The following is a 17,716-nucleotide window of genomic DNA, read 5'->3' as shown; positions in this document are numbered from 1 at the left end:
TCAGTGGGTATACTTTTACACTTTTTTAAAAGACTTGTGATTTGCAAATTGGACTACAACCTGTAAATTTATTCTTTATACTGTCTGTGAAAGTTAATGCCATTACTTCTAGTCTATTTAGTAAATACATTTAGCATAGGTAAATACAGAATATTAAATTAAAAATATTCTGAATTAAAAGACAGACCATTCATCGGGATTTAAATAACTGATTTGCAGGTTTTATCAGCATATTATTTAAATATATAAAACAAAAGCAATATTTTGTAGACAAAGGCCTCCTGCATTATATTATTTATTATCTTGGATTATTATTATTGATTTATCAATGTGCATTTTGCTGATGTAGTTGGTCGCAATGGAGGCACTTTTGCCTGCTTTGTATGCAGCGTGGTGTAATATTTTAAAGTTGACCTTTGTCAGCAAAATGTAGTGGAAAAAAAAAAGTACAATGTTTTTCTTGTATAAGTAGAAATATAAAGGGGCAAATAATGGGTTACTTCAGCATCTAAGTGAGGGAGTAAATGATCTTATTACACCAAACTTGTGGCATTTATAGAAGATAAATAACAAAAATAAAAGATATACAGCAGTGTGTCAAAGCACAGGGCCTAAAAGATGCCTTATATTATAAATACAAAAAATTCAAGTATAGAAACCAGTGCAAATGCACTTTATAAGATGTGTGATCTGTTTTACACTTCAGCTCTCTGTCTCTCCCCTGTGGTGATCAAATGTTAAAGCTCAGAAAATATTCACTGAAATCACTCAGCTGTGTTTTAAAAGCTAAAAAAGTTTTTTAGTCAGTCGAATGTTTCATTTTGTGTAAAAAAAAAAAAAAAAAAAGCTATTGTGGAGGTGAGACTAGCAAGAGCAGCAAAGACACTAACAGACATTTAAAAAAATCTTAATTTATTTGTTCGATAAGAAACCAACACCGTAGACAAGAGCACTTTCCCATATAAAAACATATAAAATCACATTAGTGGTGAAGACAGATTAAAGTGTACCATTATTAAGCCGTTAAAACAAACAGGGATCAGGTGATTTAATTAGTGAAATCATTATTATTATATATCTTTCTGTATTTCCCGAAATATAACAACTCACACTCATATTCTCTATTTTTCAATGATAGACAAACAATATGCAGCATATCTGTAAGAAAGGCTTCAAAACAAGCCCGATAGTTTTACCCTGAAACACCAATAATATAAAGGAACAGAGACCATGTACAGTAACACATGTTAAAGTTTTAAATATCTTTTCTTTTTTAAACAAAGTTAGGAGACAATAGCAGTAACGTAAGCTGTGTTTTACTGGAAATCTGCGGTTTGTGGCGTAAACAAACTAAAGTCACCAAATCTTCAGCATCCGGCGATTTAAAAAAAGAAGGAAGAAAGATCTGAGAACATCTGTCTGACTTTGGAAACTCCAGATTATTATCACAAACATCTATACTCTTAGTCTCACAAAGAAATTTCCACACAGAATTACTTTAAAGATGATCTAATAACATAAAAATATCTACACATCAAGATTTTAAAGACTCGTTCCCCCCACATTACAGAAGGATCCTGTAGTTTTTTTTTGTCCGTGTAGCAGATTTCTGTTTCCATCATAAAACAGTGGAGGTGAAAGGTATAGCATTTGTGCTGCTCACAACATTGAAAACAGAAACTCTCTTGGATAATTAACCCTTGGGCACCCAAAAACTTGCTGGAGGGTTGGTTCCATAGAGGTGCAAGACTTCATTTTGCAGTGAAAAATGAGCCCAAAGGGAGTAAAAATGTGATAGAAGCATAAGAAAAAAATGGCCAAAAACAGTTTGGGGTTCAGAGGGTTAACAATGAGAATAAACTGCTAACTGCTTTTTGAAACTCCAGGTTACCAAAGCTGTAAACAACAAAAATAAGATCCATTCATCAGCTTTGTGTAAAATCTCATGTTAAACATTTAAAACCTGCAAGTAAAACAATCTAAATGTTTTATTTCCTGTCATTTAGGTGAAAACACCCCTCACTCCTTAAAGGGTTAGGGTTATTTAATTTACTCTCTTGCATTTCAGAGTCAGTATATTTATCAACTGTGCAAAAAACACAGTACAAAATATACAAAAAAACTCACTAGTGTTTATAGCTTCAACACTACTTTCAGTGATTTGGTAGCAACCTGTCCATCACAAGGTTGCCATGGCCTAAAATTTACCTGGTTTCAGCGTCTATTTCATGCTAAATAGGACCGCAATTTAAAAATATAACACCATGATGTACTGAAGGAGATGTTAAAGTAACATTTGAGACCAAAAACTTATGAGGAAAATGTTTACTGAGGAAATAAATCAAGTGAGAAAAGGGTAATTTTCTCTAACAACCTGACTTCTTTTTGCAACCAGAGGAGTCACCCCATACTGGTTATTTGTCAGAATGCAAGTTTAAGGCACTCCTGCATTGACTTTGCTTATTATACCCTGAGGCAGGCCATGAATGTACATTGTAGAATAATTTCAGAGGCAAACTCAAGAGTTTTAAGTAGAACTTTAAGGTTAATGCTAATATTAGCCTGTTAACATGGTCAGGCTAACAGGCTAATATTTAGCAGGTATGTTTATTACATTCACCGTCTTTGTAAGTGCCTTATGTAATGTGTTAGAATGCTAATATTTACCCATTAGCACCAAACACAAAGAGCAGCTAAAAGTTAGGTTGATTGTTGTTGCTGATGACAATGATTCAAAGTATCTGAATATCTGAGTACTTTAATATAGCATCTGATTCAGTTTATTTAGTGTTTTTAGTATTTATCCTCAGTCATTTATTGTGCAGCTACTTCTTAAATCCAGGTGTCTACGAGATGTGTTTAGATTTTTTACTGTACGGCAGCAGCAGAAACATTGTGCATCCAAAGCAAATTTCCCTCTGAGACAGAGTTATCTCAGACCTGATGGCAGCACTAAATGTAAAGTCAGAGGCTCTTTAAAGTCATTCGTAATATCTTCTATGGATCATGAATGTCTGCACAGAAGTCCATCCAGCGGTTGTGGAAATATTTTAGCCTGGAGAAAAAGTTGTGGATCCATGGGATTGTCAGCAGATGACAAAAAAACTAAAAGTTGTCACTCTTGAGTAACACAAATGCCACAAAAACACCAAAATCAACAGTAAACAGATCCTAATAATAGGTATTAGAGATATTGTCCAGTGGATTTTGTTTTCAGGAAGAGTTTGGGTGATTTAATTAAAGCTAGAGTGCATGAGTTTTACATGTAAAATCAGAATATTCGGATCTCACAATAAATATTCGGATACCACTGTCACGACTGAATATTCAGATATTCGGGTCCAGCCATAGCAATTTTAATGATTTTCCATGACTCGTGCCATACAACGTTTAAAGCTGCTATTGGTGCCAGTTATTTAAAATCAGCGCCTTAGGATGAAAATTAAAGGTGGACATGTTTTTGACCAAATTTTCGCCATCATATGAGAAAATTCAAGGTTTTCCAACATATCATACCTCAATCATTTGATAAAGATTGGTCCCATAAGCAATGACATCACATAGTTAATTTTTAATATTTAATACTGGCACCATATTCAACATTTTAAAGTTCCTATTGGTGCTAATCACAGCAAAACAAATCAGCCTTTTAGGGTGAAAAAATAAAGGTTTGGACATGTTTTCAACCAATTTTGCATCATAACTACAAAAATCATGGTTTCCAACTTATTATGCTTCAATCATTTTAGAAAAAAAAAGTGGTCCCAAAGGCAATGATGTCGTATAATTAATTTTAATATTTGATACTGGCACCATATTCTACATTTTAAAGCAAAAAAAGCAGCCTCTTAGGGTGAAAAATAAAGGACTGGACTTGATTTTGACCAAACTAGCTCCATCATATACCTGTCTTGGGTTGAACTATTGAAGACCACATGGACATATCGTTTAACCTGCAAAATTTCCTAACTCTAACTACATTATTTCTCAAGTTATGGCTCTTCAAATATTGATCCACAGAAGCAAACAGCGCAAAAATCGACATGACCATGAGTTCTTCAAGGATTTTAACAAATATTACCTATGAGCCCAGATTTTACACGTTTTACTTAACAACATACACTGTCATTCAAAAGTCCATCGTAGCCCATCCATTAACCATCAATTAGCCTTTCAACATAATTAGCTAACACAATGTACCACTAGAACACAGGAGTGATGGTTGCTGGAAATGGGCCTCGTTGTACATATGTCCAATGACAATAAAGGCATTTGATTTGATGTAGATATTTCATTAAAAATCAGATGTTTACAACTAGAATAGTCATCTACCACATTAGTAATGTCTAGACTGTATTTTTGACCCCAAACTTTTGAACAGTGGCGTAAATATGCATAAGAAAAAAAAAAAAAATCAGACAAAACTGAGATGGTCAAGGGCAAACTGTTCCTAAATTTGGAAGAATGACCCAAAATTTAAAGACGTGATTCACTGACTTTCGTTCTCTGTGGACTGGAATTAACGCATCTGTTGATTGTGGTGTTATCATGGATGGTGCTAAATCTAAATATAGAGTCCGTCCTCCAGCAGAGCGTTGGATCGAGGTCGAGATCCTCTCCGGCTGTGTTCGTGTCCTCGTTCTCTGTCGCTTCCTCTACTCTCCCTCCTCCGACTCCCTCCATCTTCTCTCTTCATCCTCTCCTCCTCCACCTCACCACCTCCCGCCCTCTCAAACTGCCTCCTGGCGTTCTCCACTCGGCTGCCTCCCCTCTCCTCCCCCTTGTGGTGGCTCCTCTTTGGTGCTTCTCTTTCTGGATGCTCCCTGCTTGTCTCAAGACTTTGATGCAACGCCGTTTTTTTGCGGTCTTCTCTCCTTGTCGCTCTATCGGCCACCCTGCTCTCCGGTTTCTCCTCTCTGTTTTTAGTCATCTCTGCTCTCCAGTCAGTCGCTCCTCTCTCCTCCTCTCCTTGCCTCCTCCAGCTCTCCGTCCGGTCGCCCTCTCTGGTTTCGTATCTATCGCTCCTGCTGCTGTGCCTCCTCTCCTCTTTATTCCCCTCGGGCTTCTCCTCCCTGCTGCTTCTTCTCCTTCCACTTTCTCTGTTCTCATGGTGCATTTTTAACCTCCTGTCATCTACTGAGCTGCTCTTAACTTCTTCCTGCTCTTTTTCCATCTTATTTTTCTCTTTTTCCTTCCTGTCTGCTGTTTTATTCACACCTGTTTCTTCTTTCGTCTTGTCTCGCTTGCTCTCGTGTTTCTCTTTTTCGACTGTTAATCTGTTCTCAGCTTCTTTGTCTTTCTTGCTTCCTTTCTGAGGTTGTTCTTTTAAAACTTCTTCTTTGGAGGTTTTGACACTCTTCTCATGTTTCGGCTCCTTTTCCTCTAATTTGCTTTCTTCTTCTTCCTTTTTCTCTTTCTTTGAGTCATCTTCTTCCTCCTTCATCTCCTCTTCCTCCTTCTTCTCCTCCGATTCTACTTTCTCCTCTTTTTTCTCCTTCTTACTTTTCAGATTTTCCTTCTCCACCTCTCTGCTCTTCTTCAGCTCCTCCTCTGCCTTCTTGTCCAGCTTCTCCTCCAGGAGGTCCAGCTCTTGCTCCAGCTCTGCCAGCTTCTTGGGGTCGGACTCCAAGTCATCGTCGATCTCCACCTCCACCTCCTCTATCTCCTCGTACTCCTCCACCTCGATGCCATCCATCGTCTTCTGCAGCTGTGTCTTCACCTTGTTCAGTTCTAGGAGGCCGTCTTGGAGGTCTTTGCAAACCTCCCGGATCTTAGCGGCGAACTTGGTTTTGGCGCCTTTGCGGAGCTTGTGGGAGTCTTTGGCGAGGAAGAAAACGTCGAGAGCCAGGAACAGTGCCGACATGACGCCCGTGGTGACGCTGATGGCCTGGGCAGCTTTGGCGACGCCGCCTGCCGCGCCCAAAACCTGCACGGTGCTGATGAGCTTGTCGGTGTTGATCATTAGGGCTTTTCCAGCTCGGCCGCCCTCCTTCATCACGTGTTTGATGTTGTGGTTCAAAGCCTTTTTGGCCGCACTTTCAGAGTATTTGCTGAAATCCCACTCCTCCAGGGTGTTCATACCTTCCTACAGCAGAGAGACACCAAAGGAGGTTAAATACTCTTTTAGAAAGAAACAGTATTTGTGCAGGAATTCTCACAAAAAAATAAGTTTAATGTCAAAAACAAAGCCGTTGGTGAAATAATAATGAATATTCTGACATTATTTTTTCATTTTTGTTGGAATATGGTGGTATTATTGCAGCAAAACTGTTTATAAATGTGTATGGACAGTTGTGTGTCTGTAGTGAGATTAGGGTTAAGGTAAATGTCTAAAAGAATTTGTAAATGTGTACTGAGATTTGTCAATGCAAACAGAACATGCAAATGTCTTCAAAAGTTGTGTGTCTGTAATTAGGTTTTCAAATGGGTAAAAAAATCTGTTAATCTGTATTAAAAATTGTACGTGTAATAAGATTTGTCCGAGCGTACAATGACATTAATAGATGAAAAGTCTAAATATTTGGCTTTATTACATTAATGAATTTTAATACAGCAGATTTTTACTCTGCCAAGGAACATGGTGGAGTTATGGGATGATTTGCGTACATTTGTCCATCTGTCTGTCTTCTGTCCGTGCACAACATTACTCAAAAACAGACCAATGGATTTGGATGAAATTTTCAAGGAAGATCAGAAATGACACAAGGACCAAGTGATTACATTTTAATGCATTTTAATGCATACAATGCAATATAACACCTATTTCACATCATTCTGACTGATTTAGGAAGAGTATCTGAAAACCAGTCGGAATGTATCAGAGTTTTTTATAAAATGCATGAATTTACAGATGTTTTTATTGACGTTTTGTCATAGTTTACCTGTAGTATTTATGAGAATATTTCTTAATAACATCATCAATATGATTAGCTAAGGAAGTGACCCTCCAGTTTAGTCAGCTGATAAAAAACACAACAAAACACCAGTTAAAATAAATGAGCACTTCTCACGCCACAATTCACAATTCTCAAAGTAAAGATCAACAGTTTAAATTTAAACCAATTTTTCTTTGTGATATTTCTCAGCTGGCACACCGGATCTGGAACTAATAATTAATTAGAGCACTGGCAGAACTTTAACCAAGTAATGAATCTAGCTGTCCAGGTTCTAAAATGTGAACTGAATATCTTTTAGTGTCGGTCTGTTAGCAGAATAAAACAAGAAATTTAAAGTTGTCACATTAATCTGTCTTATTGTGATCATCGTTCGTCTTCAATTGGATGTTTTATGGATTAACTGTGTAACTGTGAAAGCAGCCGACAGATCACCTGACAATCAAAATATCTTATATACAGCACTAACTTTTTACTCTTTTACCATTTTTTGTTATTTTGTGGACCTGCATGATGCTACCAGCTGATAGATTTGTGACAACTGCCAACCTGTGTGATTAAACTTCATTTCTAAATTTAAAAACCAACATTTCCTCACCTGCACAAACTCCATGCACTCTCTGATGTCCTTGATCTCCTCCTCGTAGCCCTGGATCATCTTCTCTACCTTCTTCCGGTCCATGTTGGAGTGAACTGTGTCGGTGATGTTGGCCGTTGCCGACGTGATGCTGCCCGCCGTTGCCACGCTGATGCCCACGGCCGTGACAATGATGGAGGCCCCGAAGGTGAAGGGTGCCAGAATGAGGCCGGTGATCGTGGCCACACTGCCAGCCACGCTGGCAACGCCGCCGCCCACGGCTGCCGAGACTGTCTTCTTGTGGAACTGATCGGCGGCATCAGCCAGAGCCACGAGTTCCAGGATGCGCTGCTGTAAGGATGCCCCCCGCTGGTTGAAGAGACGCACAAAGAGACGGGCGGCCATGTAGACTCGATCGGCCGCCTGCTCCATTGCCCTGACGACACAAACAACCGTTAGCTCTTGTTGCACCATTTACACACGAAGTTCCCAAAATATGTAACTTCACTATAAAACTGAAACTCTAAAGCTGACAGTCAACAAAATCAAGAAATAAGAAAATTTTAAAAAATAAAAATAAAAGAAACAAAAAACTAAATATAAACATAAAATATTTAAATTTAATAAAATATAAGCATAATAAAATGTAAATGTAAAATACAAATTTATAAATTAAAATAAATAATAAATAAATGACAAATAGTCGACAATAAAACAAGATCAAGAAATAACAAAGTACAAAAAGAATAAACATATAAATCTAAACATATTTTTAAAAAATCTAAATAAAATATGAATGCAAAATAAAACTTTTATGAAAATAAAATAAGAAATAAGAAATATGAAAATATATAAAAAGTGTAAATCTAAACATAAAATATTTAAATCTAAATAAAATATATAACATTTGTGAAAGTTTAATAAATAATAAATGAATGACAAATAGTTAACAATAAAACAGAAATAAAATAAAAAAATAAAAAACAACAGAAAAAACTAAATCTAAACATATAAAAAATATAAATTAAAATGAAATTAAAATACAAACAAATAATAAATAAATAAAATATAAAGAATAAAAATATAAATATAAACATGTAAAAAACCTAAATCTAAACAAAAATATAAATGTAAAATGCAAAATTTATGAAAATAAAATAAATAAATAATCTATATAAATATCTAAAATATAAATATAAAAAATATAAAATAATTTTGAATAAAATAACCCCTGAATTTCTTAGGAATCTCTAATAAAATTTATAGTGGAAATTTGAATAAAAAGTCATCAAAATAAGAACTCATAATTACATTTCTTCATCCTCTGCCTGGAAATTTGAACTCTCATTCCACTCGGTCCAACCTGGCAACCAGCAGCACAGAAAAACAATCAGTGTGTGGATGAAACACATCAGTCTGTCTATTTTTTAAAACTCTTTTACATTATGATATAATTATTACTACAAACAAGGTGCAAAATATCTTATTTTCTATATTTGAATGACTTAATACTGACCTTTGACTGTGTTCCACCACTCCATCAGTTCATCGGGTTCCTGAAAAGAAGGATCTTTGTTAACATGAAGATGACTTATACACTTCATCTAAACATATATGCAGTAAAACACACCTGCTCAGTTTCTGCTGGGTTTTCTTCAGTCGGATAAGCTGCCATCTCCACCTGCTGAACCTCCACTGTGCTCTCCTGGAAAACAAACAATAACACAACTTTCAACACACAAAAAGCTCCATCTGTACAGTTCTGTATAGTTGACACGTTTATTTTCCCCGTAGTGTTCACTAAAGCACACAAAACTGTGCCTTTTTATTAATAACATTCAGTGTATGGCACCTTTCATGCACAGCTGCAGCCCAAAGCAGCACTAAACCAATATTAGAATAAGTAAGAAAATAACAACAATAATTCAAATATTTTCAGGAATTTCCTTAAGGATTAATAGATAAGTTGTATCTTCTCCTGGGTTTCATTAAAAGTTGATAAAACAAACAAAAAAAAACCAAAACACAAAAAACATCAAAAACTAAAAATGAAGAGCTTAGAAAGTTGATTGAATTCAAAGGAAGATTACAAAGATGAGTCTTAAATTAAAAATGTAGTTATTCTATTAAAGCATTTCTCCAGATTAAAAAATTACTCAAATCAATTAATCAACTATCAAAACAAACGTATGCATCTTGTGTACATTAAAATGCATTTAAAGTAAAGTAGAAGTAACAAAGAACATCCTGAATATGAGCTAAAAATGCTCAATTAACTAAAAAAACAGGTGTATTCAATTAAAGATTTTAACTTTTGCTTTGATACTTTGATATTTAATGAGAAGTTATGAAGCATCAAATTAGAGATTTTTGAAACTGATGCTCCAGCAAAAGGACTCAGATTGAGAGAAAATCTTCAACTGACTGATGAACTGATGACTGAATACCATCATGCTGACCTGTGCTAAGTTCAGATCCTGCAGCTCAACAGTCTCTTCAACCAAAGGCAGCTTTTCTGAACTCTGCGGAGGGAAAAGGAGATTATTATCGCCATGAACCAAAAACATCCTAGCTTTTATTAATTAGTCCACGTGGATTATAGGTAAATAATGTAAATTATTAAGCCTTTGTTTGGTTTGTTGACAAGAGCAAATACCTGTGAAGGCAAGTTAAGTTTGGGAATCCGGGGAAGAGTTGTCTTGACTCGGAACGACACAACCTGTGGGAAAATAAAAAATAAAGAAGAGTGAAAGGTTTACTCAGCGGGAGAAAGATTTAAGCACCAAACCTGAGAGTTCAAACTGCAAAAACATTTTTTGTTATTTTTGTTATGTTATTTTAAATTATGTTATTAAAAAATCTGTTAAAACTCTACTGGTTCACTCCATCTCAATAATTAAATATTTAGAACAATTTCTGCTCAACCATCTCTGACCTGTCTGTATCTTCTCTGGCATAGAATATGAATATTTACACAACAACAAAAAGCTTCCCTATCCACTTTCAGCACGTTTTTTTCACACATCACCATTTGAACAACAATATCTCAGGAACTGTTAAAGATAAAAGCCTGATACTATTAATGTTATGACTCATCATGTCATTGATTCAGAATCAGCAAAATCGGACAAGTAGATCAAATAGTCTACGATAATGAATGATTTTGAGCAAGTTGTCTTTTGTTGTTTTTGTTTTTTGTTGTTGAAATGTTCAAAATAAACTTAAAAAAATAAAACAAATGGTTGATATATGTACAAAATTTGAAGCCATCATGAGAAGTCCCATTTTGAGCATAAATTTACCAAATAATAAAAAATGCTGAAGTTAACTACTGACATTTTCTGAACCACATGTAGCAACATGTCACAATAAAGCAAAACAAAACTTTTTTATATAAAAAAGTGGTTGAACAGGTGTGACAAGCTGTACAATAAAAACAAACACATTGTTAGCAACTCTAATCCAAGAACAGATTTATGGAGCTTCAAAATTTTATTTTTTTTCAAATATAACTGATAGAAATAATAATAATAACAATAATAATAATCATTTACAGTTCCTGAAATATTGTCATCCAAACATATTCTCAACTTTAAAAGTTTTGAACTTGCTGAAAGTGGGTCAACAGGCGATTAAAAATAAAGAAATCTCAATCTTAAATTTTACAGATGCCAATTTAAATATTATACATTCCCTGACCAAAAAAAAAAAAAGTCACACACTCTAGTATTTTGTTAGACCGCCTTTAGCTTTGAGAAAGGCACTCATTGACTCTGGCATCGTTTTGATAAGCTTCTGCGATGTCACAGCATTTATGTCTGTCCGGAGTTGGATTCATTTTCTACCAAGATCTAATATTGATAAGAGAGTTGAACAAAATCTTCTCCAGAACATCCCAAAGATTCTCAATGGAGCCGAGTTCTGGACTCTGTGGAGGCCAACCCATGTGTGAAAATGACGTCTCATGCTCCCTGAACCACTCATTCACAATGTGAGCCCCATGAATCCTGGAACATGAATCTTGGAACATGCCCATGGCATCATACTCCAAGAGCTGGTCATTCAGTATATTCAGGTAATCAGCTGACCTCATTCTTTGAGAACATAATGTTGCTGAACCTGACCAACCCCAGATCATAACCCTAACCCCCACAGGCTTGTAGGCACTAGACATGATGAGTGCATCACTTCATCTGCCTCTTTTCTTACCCTGATGTGCCCATCACTGGAACAGGGTAAATCTGGACTCATCAGACCACATGACCTTCTTTCATTGCTCCAGAGTCCACATTGCTCCCCAGCAAATTAAAGCTTTTTTTCTGATTAGCCTCACTGATCAGTGGTTTTCTTAGAGGTAAACAACTCTTTAGTCCCAATCCCTAAAGTTTCTTTTGCATTGTACATGTGGAAATGCTCTTACTTTCACTATTAAACATAGCCGTGAGTTCTTCTGTTGGTTTCCTACGATCATCTAAGAGTTTGTTCCGACCACATTCATTCCTCAAAGATGATGGTTCACCACTATCCTTCAGGTTTAATACAAGGGTTGGACGGTTCTTAACCTGATTTCAGTATTTTCAGAAATCTCCTTGTTTTCTTTGCTTGATGCAGGCCAATAATTTGACACTTCTGAAACAGATTAACATGTCTTCCAACATGGTTGTTTAAGAAATGAGAAGCTCCTCACTGCATCAGCTAGGGGTAAATATACTGACAGTCAATAGAAACTTTGAGGTAGAAATGTACGCAGAATTCTACTTGTAGGGGGGTTGTAATTATTCATTGTGGATTTACTGATGATCTAGTGCCCTGGTAGTTGAGATCATGATGAGTTGTCATTTTGTCATGATTCATTGCACATGGGTTGGTCACTTTGCAAAAGTGAACCAAATACACACCAAGCAATACTCAGTGAGTATCTGCACAATTTGAGAATGGGTTTTGAAGGCCTATATAAAGGCCCAAAAAAGGCCACCATTGTTAGTCCAGTGAACAGCATCATGCCGCGTCTATCACATGAACGTCGTCTCCGGGCACTGGGTATGGTGGAGGCCGGTTTGAGCTACAGTGATGTAGCCAGGCGCATGGGCTATTCCCAACCCACAATCAGAAGCCTGGTCCAAAGCATGCGCCGACGGATTGCTGCCTGCATCGAAGCAAATGGAGGCCAGACTCGGTATTGACTGTTGTGACTTTGTGTTTGGCAGGTGCCGTTTTCTTTTGTGAAATTCTTTATTTTGAAATCATTCTTGAAACTTTAGATTTTTGTTTCTGTATGCCAATATGCTAAACAAATGATTCATATGAAGAAAATCCAGTTTGGGGCTTTAAAATAAAAATTATGTTGAAAAATATGGTCTCAAAGTTTTTAATGACTGTCAGTGTAAGTTGTTGTAGCTGAATATATTCATCACTGCAGTAATTATCAAATGGAAGGCTCTTACCTATTTGCTTAGTTAAATCCAGGTGGCGACTTTTTTTTTGGCCAGGCAGTGCAGTTTACAATAAAAGATGATGATTAGACATAGAACAACTCTACTTCTTTCCCTCTCATCTCTGGATGTTTGGATAGTTAACAGCATCTTACTCGTCTTTTCTTCTTGATGGTCCTCCTGCGTCTCAGTCCGCCTCCCTCTGGCGCCTCCAAACCTTCCCCTTCCTGCAGAAAAATCAGAGTTTAACAGATTTTACAGAAAAAAAAAGACGACTCAGAATTTAGCAAACTTGTGCTATACCAATTATTACAATTATAAAGTGATTTATTGAAAAATGTTCCTTCTACACCGACTAAAAATAATTTATGATGAAGAACTAGTATCTTCACTAGTGTTCTCAGACTGTATTAGAGTCGACTTCTGTTACTACTTTAAATTGTTCCAGCTACTACTGACTGTATGAAAGTAGAGATAAATATGTTTTATATTATTCCTACCTGCTGCTCCACAGTTTTGGGAGTCCTCTTGAACATTCCAGCAAATGCACCTTTCCTCTCCTGTTACACAAAACAAAGCATATAACATTTACACACGTGGACAAAATTGTTGGTACCCCTCAGTTAAAGAAGGAAAAACCCACAATTCTCACTGAAATCACTTGAAACTCACAAAAGTAACAATAAATAAAAATTTATTGAAAATTAAATAATCAAAAACAGCCATTACTTTTGAATTGTTGATTAACATAATTATTTAAAAAAACAAACTAATGAAACAGGCCTGGACAAAAATGATGGTACCTCTATAAAAGATTGAAAACTATTTGACCAGAGTGACATGATTAACTCAGGTGTGTCATTTAATTGACACCACAGGTGTTTCCAAACTCATAATCAGTCAGTCTGCCTATTTAAAGGGAGACAAGTAGTCACCCTGCTGTTTGGTGAAAAGGTGTGTACCACACTGAACATGGACAACAGAAAGCGAAGGAGAGAATTGTCCCAGGACATCCGAAAAAAAATGATAGACAAACATCTTAAAGGTAAAGGCTATAAGACCATCTCTAAACAGCTTGAAGTTCCTGTGACAACAGTGGCTCATATTATTCAGAAGTTCAAGACCCACGGGACAGTAGCCAACCTCCCTGGACGTGGCCGCAAGAGGAAAATTGATGACAAATTGAAGAGACGGATCGTTGGAATTGTATCCAAAGAGCCCAGAGCAACCTCCAAAGAAATTAAAGGTGAACTCCAAGGCCAAGGTACATCAGTGTCAGATCGCACCATTCGTCGTTGTTTGAGCCAAAGTGGACTTCATGGGAGACGACCAAGGAGGACACCACTGCTGAAAAAAACTCATAAAAAAGCCAGACTGGAATTTGCAAAAATGCATGTTGACAAGCCACAAAGCTTCTGGGAGAATGTCCTTTGGACAGATGAGACCAAACTGGAGCTTTTTGGTAAGGCACATCAACTCTATGTTCATAGACTCAAAAACCAAGCATACGAAGAAAAGAACACTGTCCCTACGGTGAAACATGGAGGAGGCTCAGTAATGTTTTGGGGCTGCTTTGCTGCATCTGGCACAGGGTGTCTTGAAAGTGTGCAAGGTACGATGAAATCTGAAGACTATCAAGGCATTCTGGAGAGAAATGTGCTGCCTAGTGTCAGAAAGCTTGGTCTCAGTCGCAGGTCATGGGTCTTCCAACAGGACAACCATCCAAAACACACAGCCAAAAACACCCAAGAATGGCTGAGAGAAAAGCGTTGGACTATTCTAAAGTGGCCTTCTATGAGCCCAGATCTGAATCCCATTGAACATATGTGGAAGGAGCTGAAACATGCCATTTGGAGAAGACACCCATCAAACCTGAGACAACTGGAGCTGTTTGCTCATGAGGAGTGGGCCAAAATACCTGTTGAGAGCTGCAGAACGCTCATTGACAAATACAGAAATCGTTTAATTGCAGTGATTGCCTCAAAAGGTTGTGCAACAAAATATTAAGTTATGGGTACCATCATTTTTGTCCAGCCCTATTTCATTAGTTTGTTTTTTTCAATAATTATGTTAATCAACAATTCAAAAGTGATGGCTGATTTTGATTATTTAATTTTCAATAAATTTTTATTTATTGTTACTTTTGTGAGTTTCAAGTGATTTCAGCGAGAATTGTGGGTTTTTCCTTCTTTAACTGAGGGGTACCAACAATTTTGTCCATGTGTGTATCTACTTACTAAGGCACACAAAGGTGACAATCTAATAGAATATCTCACCTTTGTGGCACCTGTAGCTTCAATAAGATTGTCAGTGCTGCCCAACAATTCACCGTGTGCTGAAAGATCCTCCTTTAAAAGTAAATAAATAAATGCAAACACTTAACAATGTTTTGTTCACAGATCGAGAAACCCCTCACAGAGCTGTTCACATCTCTTCAAATTCAAGTACTTTTTAAACAACAACATTTAATTCCAAATTTCTGCTCAGTATAGCTCAAAAGGACAACACTCCATATCATTGGTTTCTGTTTAACATGATCACATATCACTCTCCTGCAGTTCTGTCGATATTAGCACAATGATCTTTGTGTTTATGCTTGAATGACTGAAGTTTTTGCCTAAAAATTTATGCTCATTAAGGTTTAGAACAGTGAAACTTAACCACTTGATAAGTTTAAGTGTGCAGAACATTTTATTTCTCCATTCCAGCTCATCTTATTGACCTTTTTATGCCTCAGTGTTATAATCTAGAAAATCTCAATGAGTCTCCTCCTGCCTCTTCAGACTCTAAATAATCTCTCACCTGTCCAGCTTCTGGGAGGCTGTCGCAGCTGGCAGACAGGAGCTTTGAGTCGCTGAGGGGATCCTGAAAAGGAAAACGAGCTTCACCACCTTAACTCAATCCGACAACAGGCTGTAGATACTGTATTTGTGCTTGTCAATCTGTTTAAATCACAACTGAAACCCCCAAAAGCTTAAAATGTACAACAATTGAAATAAATGTGCTTTGTAAAGCAAGAAAATTATGTTAAGAGATCAGTTTCAGGTTTACTGGGATCAGAAAACAGATCAAAGGTTTCCAAACGCTCATTTGTAATATCAATTAATAAGAACTTAATTGAATTTGATTTACAATTGAGTTTGTGAGTCAGTGTCTGTTGCAGGACAAGAGTTTAAATCTGTGATGTTGATGTGATGTAGGGTCATGTTGGGGGCTTATTTTGTACAATTATAATATTATATGCACATATTCTTTCCACCTACGGTAATTGCAGACAACATCATGTCTCTCTGTGGAAGTGGAATGAACTTATTATTATTATTATTATTGTTATATCTTCTTCTATCATGACCATCTGCTGGCAGATGCAGATAATAAATAAAATGCTTTTGAAATGTGCATGTAAAACACATTATACACGATATATTTATCATTCTGTAACATTTTTATTTTTATTATCTTTAAACTGATCCCAGATAAACAGAAGAAAATTTATGATTTTCCTATTATCTAGCTCTAAATTGTTATTGTGTGCTGATATAAATAATATGTGGGTATCATTGTGTATCTCTAAACACCACTATACACTATGCGATTTTTGGCTGTCCCAGACGTAAGATTACAAGCGTAAAAGAATCATGGCGATATCTTTGGTCTTGGCTCTAAATCGGTTGTTCGACATCGCGCTGTGAAACAGGTTCAAGAATGGCCGTTGTCATGGACTTGTGACAGTCTTCTGACAGTCAGAAATTTGCGTGAATCATCTCACAGTGTGACTGCTGCTGCGAACTACGTCAACTGAATAACCAATATAAATGCAGTATGAAATGGCATACTGATCACTGGTGCTAAACCCAAATAGATGATTTGCAGTGACAATGGCAAAATGCATCAAAACAAGTATATGGGATTTAAGCAAAGAGGAGCCTTGTAGAGTTGACGTGTCCTCCAGCTTGTACCATAACCGGACAAAAAAGGAAAAACCACGGAAGAATATAGCCGTGGAATTGCAGCTCCCAGGTTAGCAATCTAACATTAGCAGCTAGCAAACACACACATACACCGCTGTAGATAGTGGCCATAGCTCTTTAGTTTTTGTTATTAAATAAACTCTGTTTATGCTTCGCTTATTTATTTTTCATAGATGGATGGTGCACGCTTATAACATTTTATTCTTGCGCATTCACAGCGACTCAGGTACATCATAGGTTGCGATTCATTAATGTACACTCAGCACCCCATCTTGACAGAAAAAAACAGAAATGTAGAAATTTTTGCCAATTTATTAAAAAAGTAGGGCTGGCCCGAATAGTGGTTTCTGGCCTCCGAATATTCGGGTCCTATTAAAGACGAATATCCGGATATTCGTTCCGCCCCGTAACGTCCGACCGGGGGGGGCGGCGGCGACGGCCCGAATATTCGGATCCATTCGTGTGGTTTGTGCGGTGGCGCGGCAGCGGCGACGGCCCGAATTCCCAAACACCGGTCTTCAGCATCTTGTCTTGTGTTTATGCAACAAAGTGAAGCGTGACTTCAGAGTCGGCAGCCACCCGGCCATTAGGGTGGTGTTTACAAACACGAATGGAGGAGCCGAAATGAGCCGAAGAACACAGCGGAATGAGCCGAAATGGGCCGAAGGCGCAGGGAAGAGACGAGCTCCGAATATTTTCGTCTGGGGGGAGGAGGGGGTGATCACATCGACATATGTGTATATGTTTATGTGATCACAGGAGGAGATGAGCCGATGTGGGCCGAAGGCGGAGGGAAGACAATAACGCTGCATATTCTTTCCGTCCGGTGACGTCCGACGGGGG

At 37.1% G+C, this 17,716-nt stretch overlaps 1 protein-coding gene across 1 annotated transcript in view; it reads right to left on the bottom strand.

The window, feature by feature from the left end:
• Positions 1-891: 891 nt before the first annotated feature.
• LOC110970973 (uncharacterized) overlaps positions 892-17,716 on the bottom strand; it is a 59,818-nt gene continuing 42,993 nt past the window's right edge. The window contains exons 41-51 of the mRNA XM_051953315.1: positions 15,705-15,767; positions 15,179-15,250; positions 13,403-13,462; positions 13,058-13,129; positions 10,127-10,189; positions 9,930-9,992; positions 9,101-9,175; positions 8,987-9,026; positions 8,782-8,833; positions 7,492-7,906; positions 892-6,085 (exon numbers count right to left, since the gene is read on the bottom strand). Of these exons, the coding sequence (XP_051809275.1) occupies positions 4,565-6,085; positions 7,492-7,906; positions 8,782-8,833; positions 8,987-9,026; positions 9,101-9,175; positions 9,930-9,992; positions 10,127-10,189; positions 13,058-13,129; positions 13,403-13,462; positions 15,179-15,250; positions 15,705-15,767 (2,496 nt within the window). The 3' untranslated portion in view covers positions 892-4,564. The remainder of the gene's footprint in view (positions 6,086-7,491; positions 7,907-8,781; positions 8,834-8,986; positions 9,027-9,100; positions 9,176-9,929; positions 9,993-10,126; positions 10,190-13,057; positions 13,130-13,402; positions 13,463-15,178; positions 15,251-15,704; positions 15,768-17,716) is intronic.

This window comes from Acanthochromis polyacanthus, chromosome 9, assembly GCF_021347895.1.
Source record: "Acanthochromis polyacanthus isolate Apoly-LR-REF ecotype Palm Island chromosome 9, KAUST_Apoly_ChrSc, whole genome shotgun sequence".
NCBI classification, from domain to species: Eukaryota; Metazoa; Chordata; class Actinopteri; family Pomacentridae; genus Acanthochromis; species Acanthochromis polyacanthus.
The sequence above is the reverse complement of the archived record's forward strand: the minus strand, read 5'-3'. Positions and strand labels throughout refer to the sequence as shown.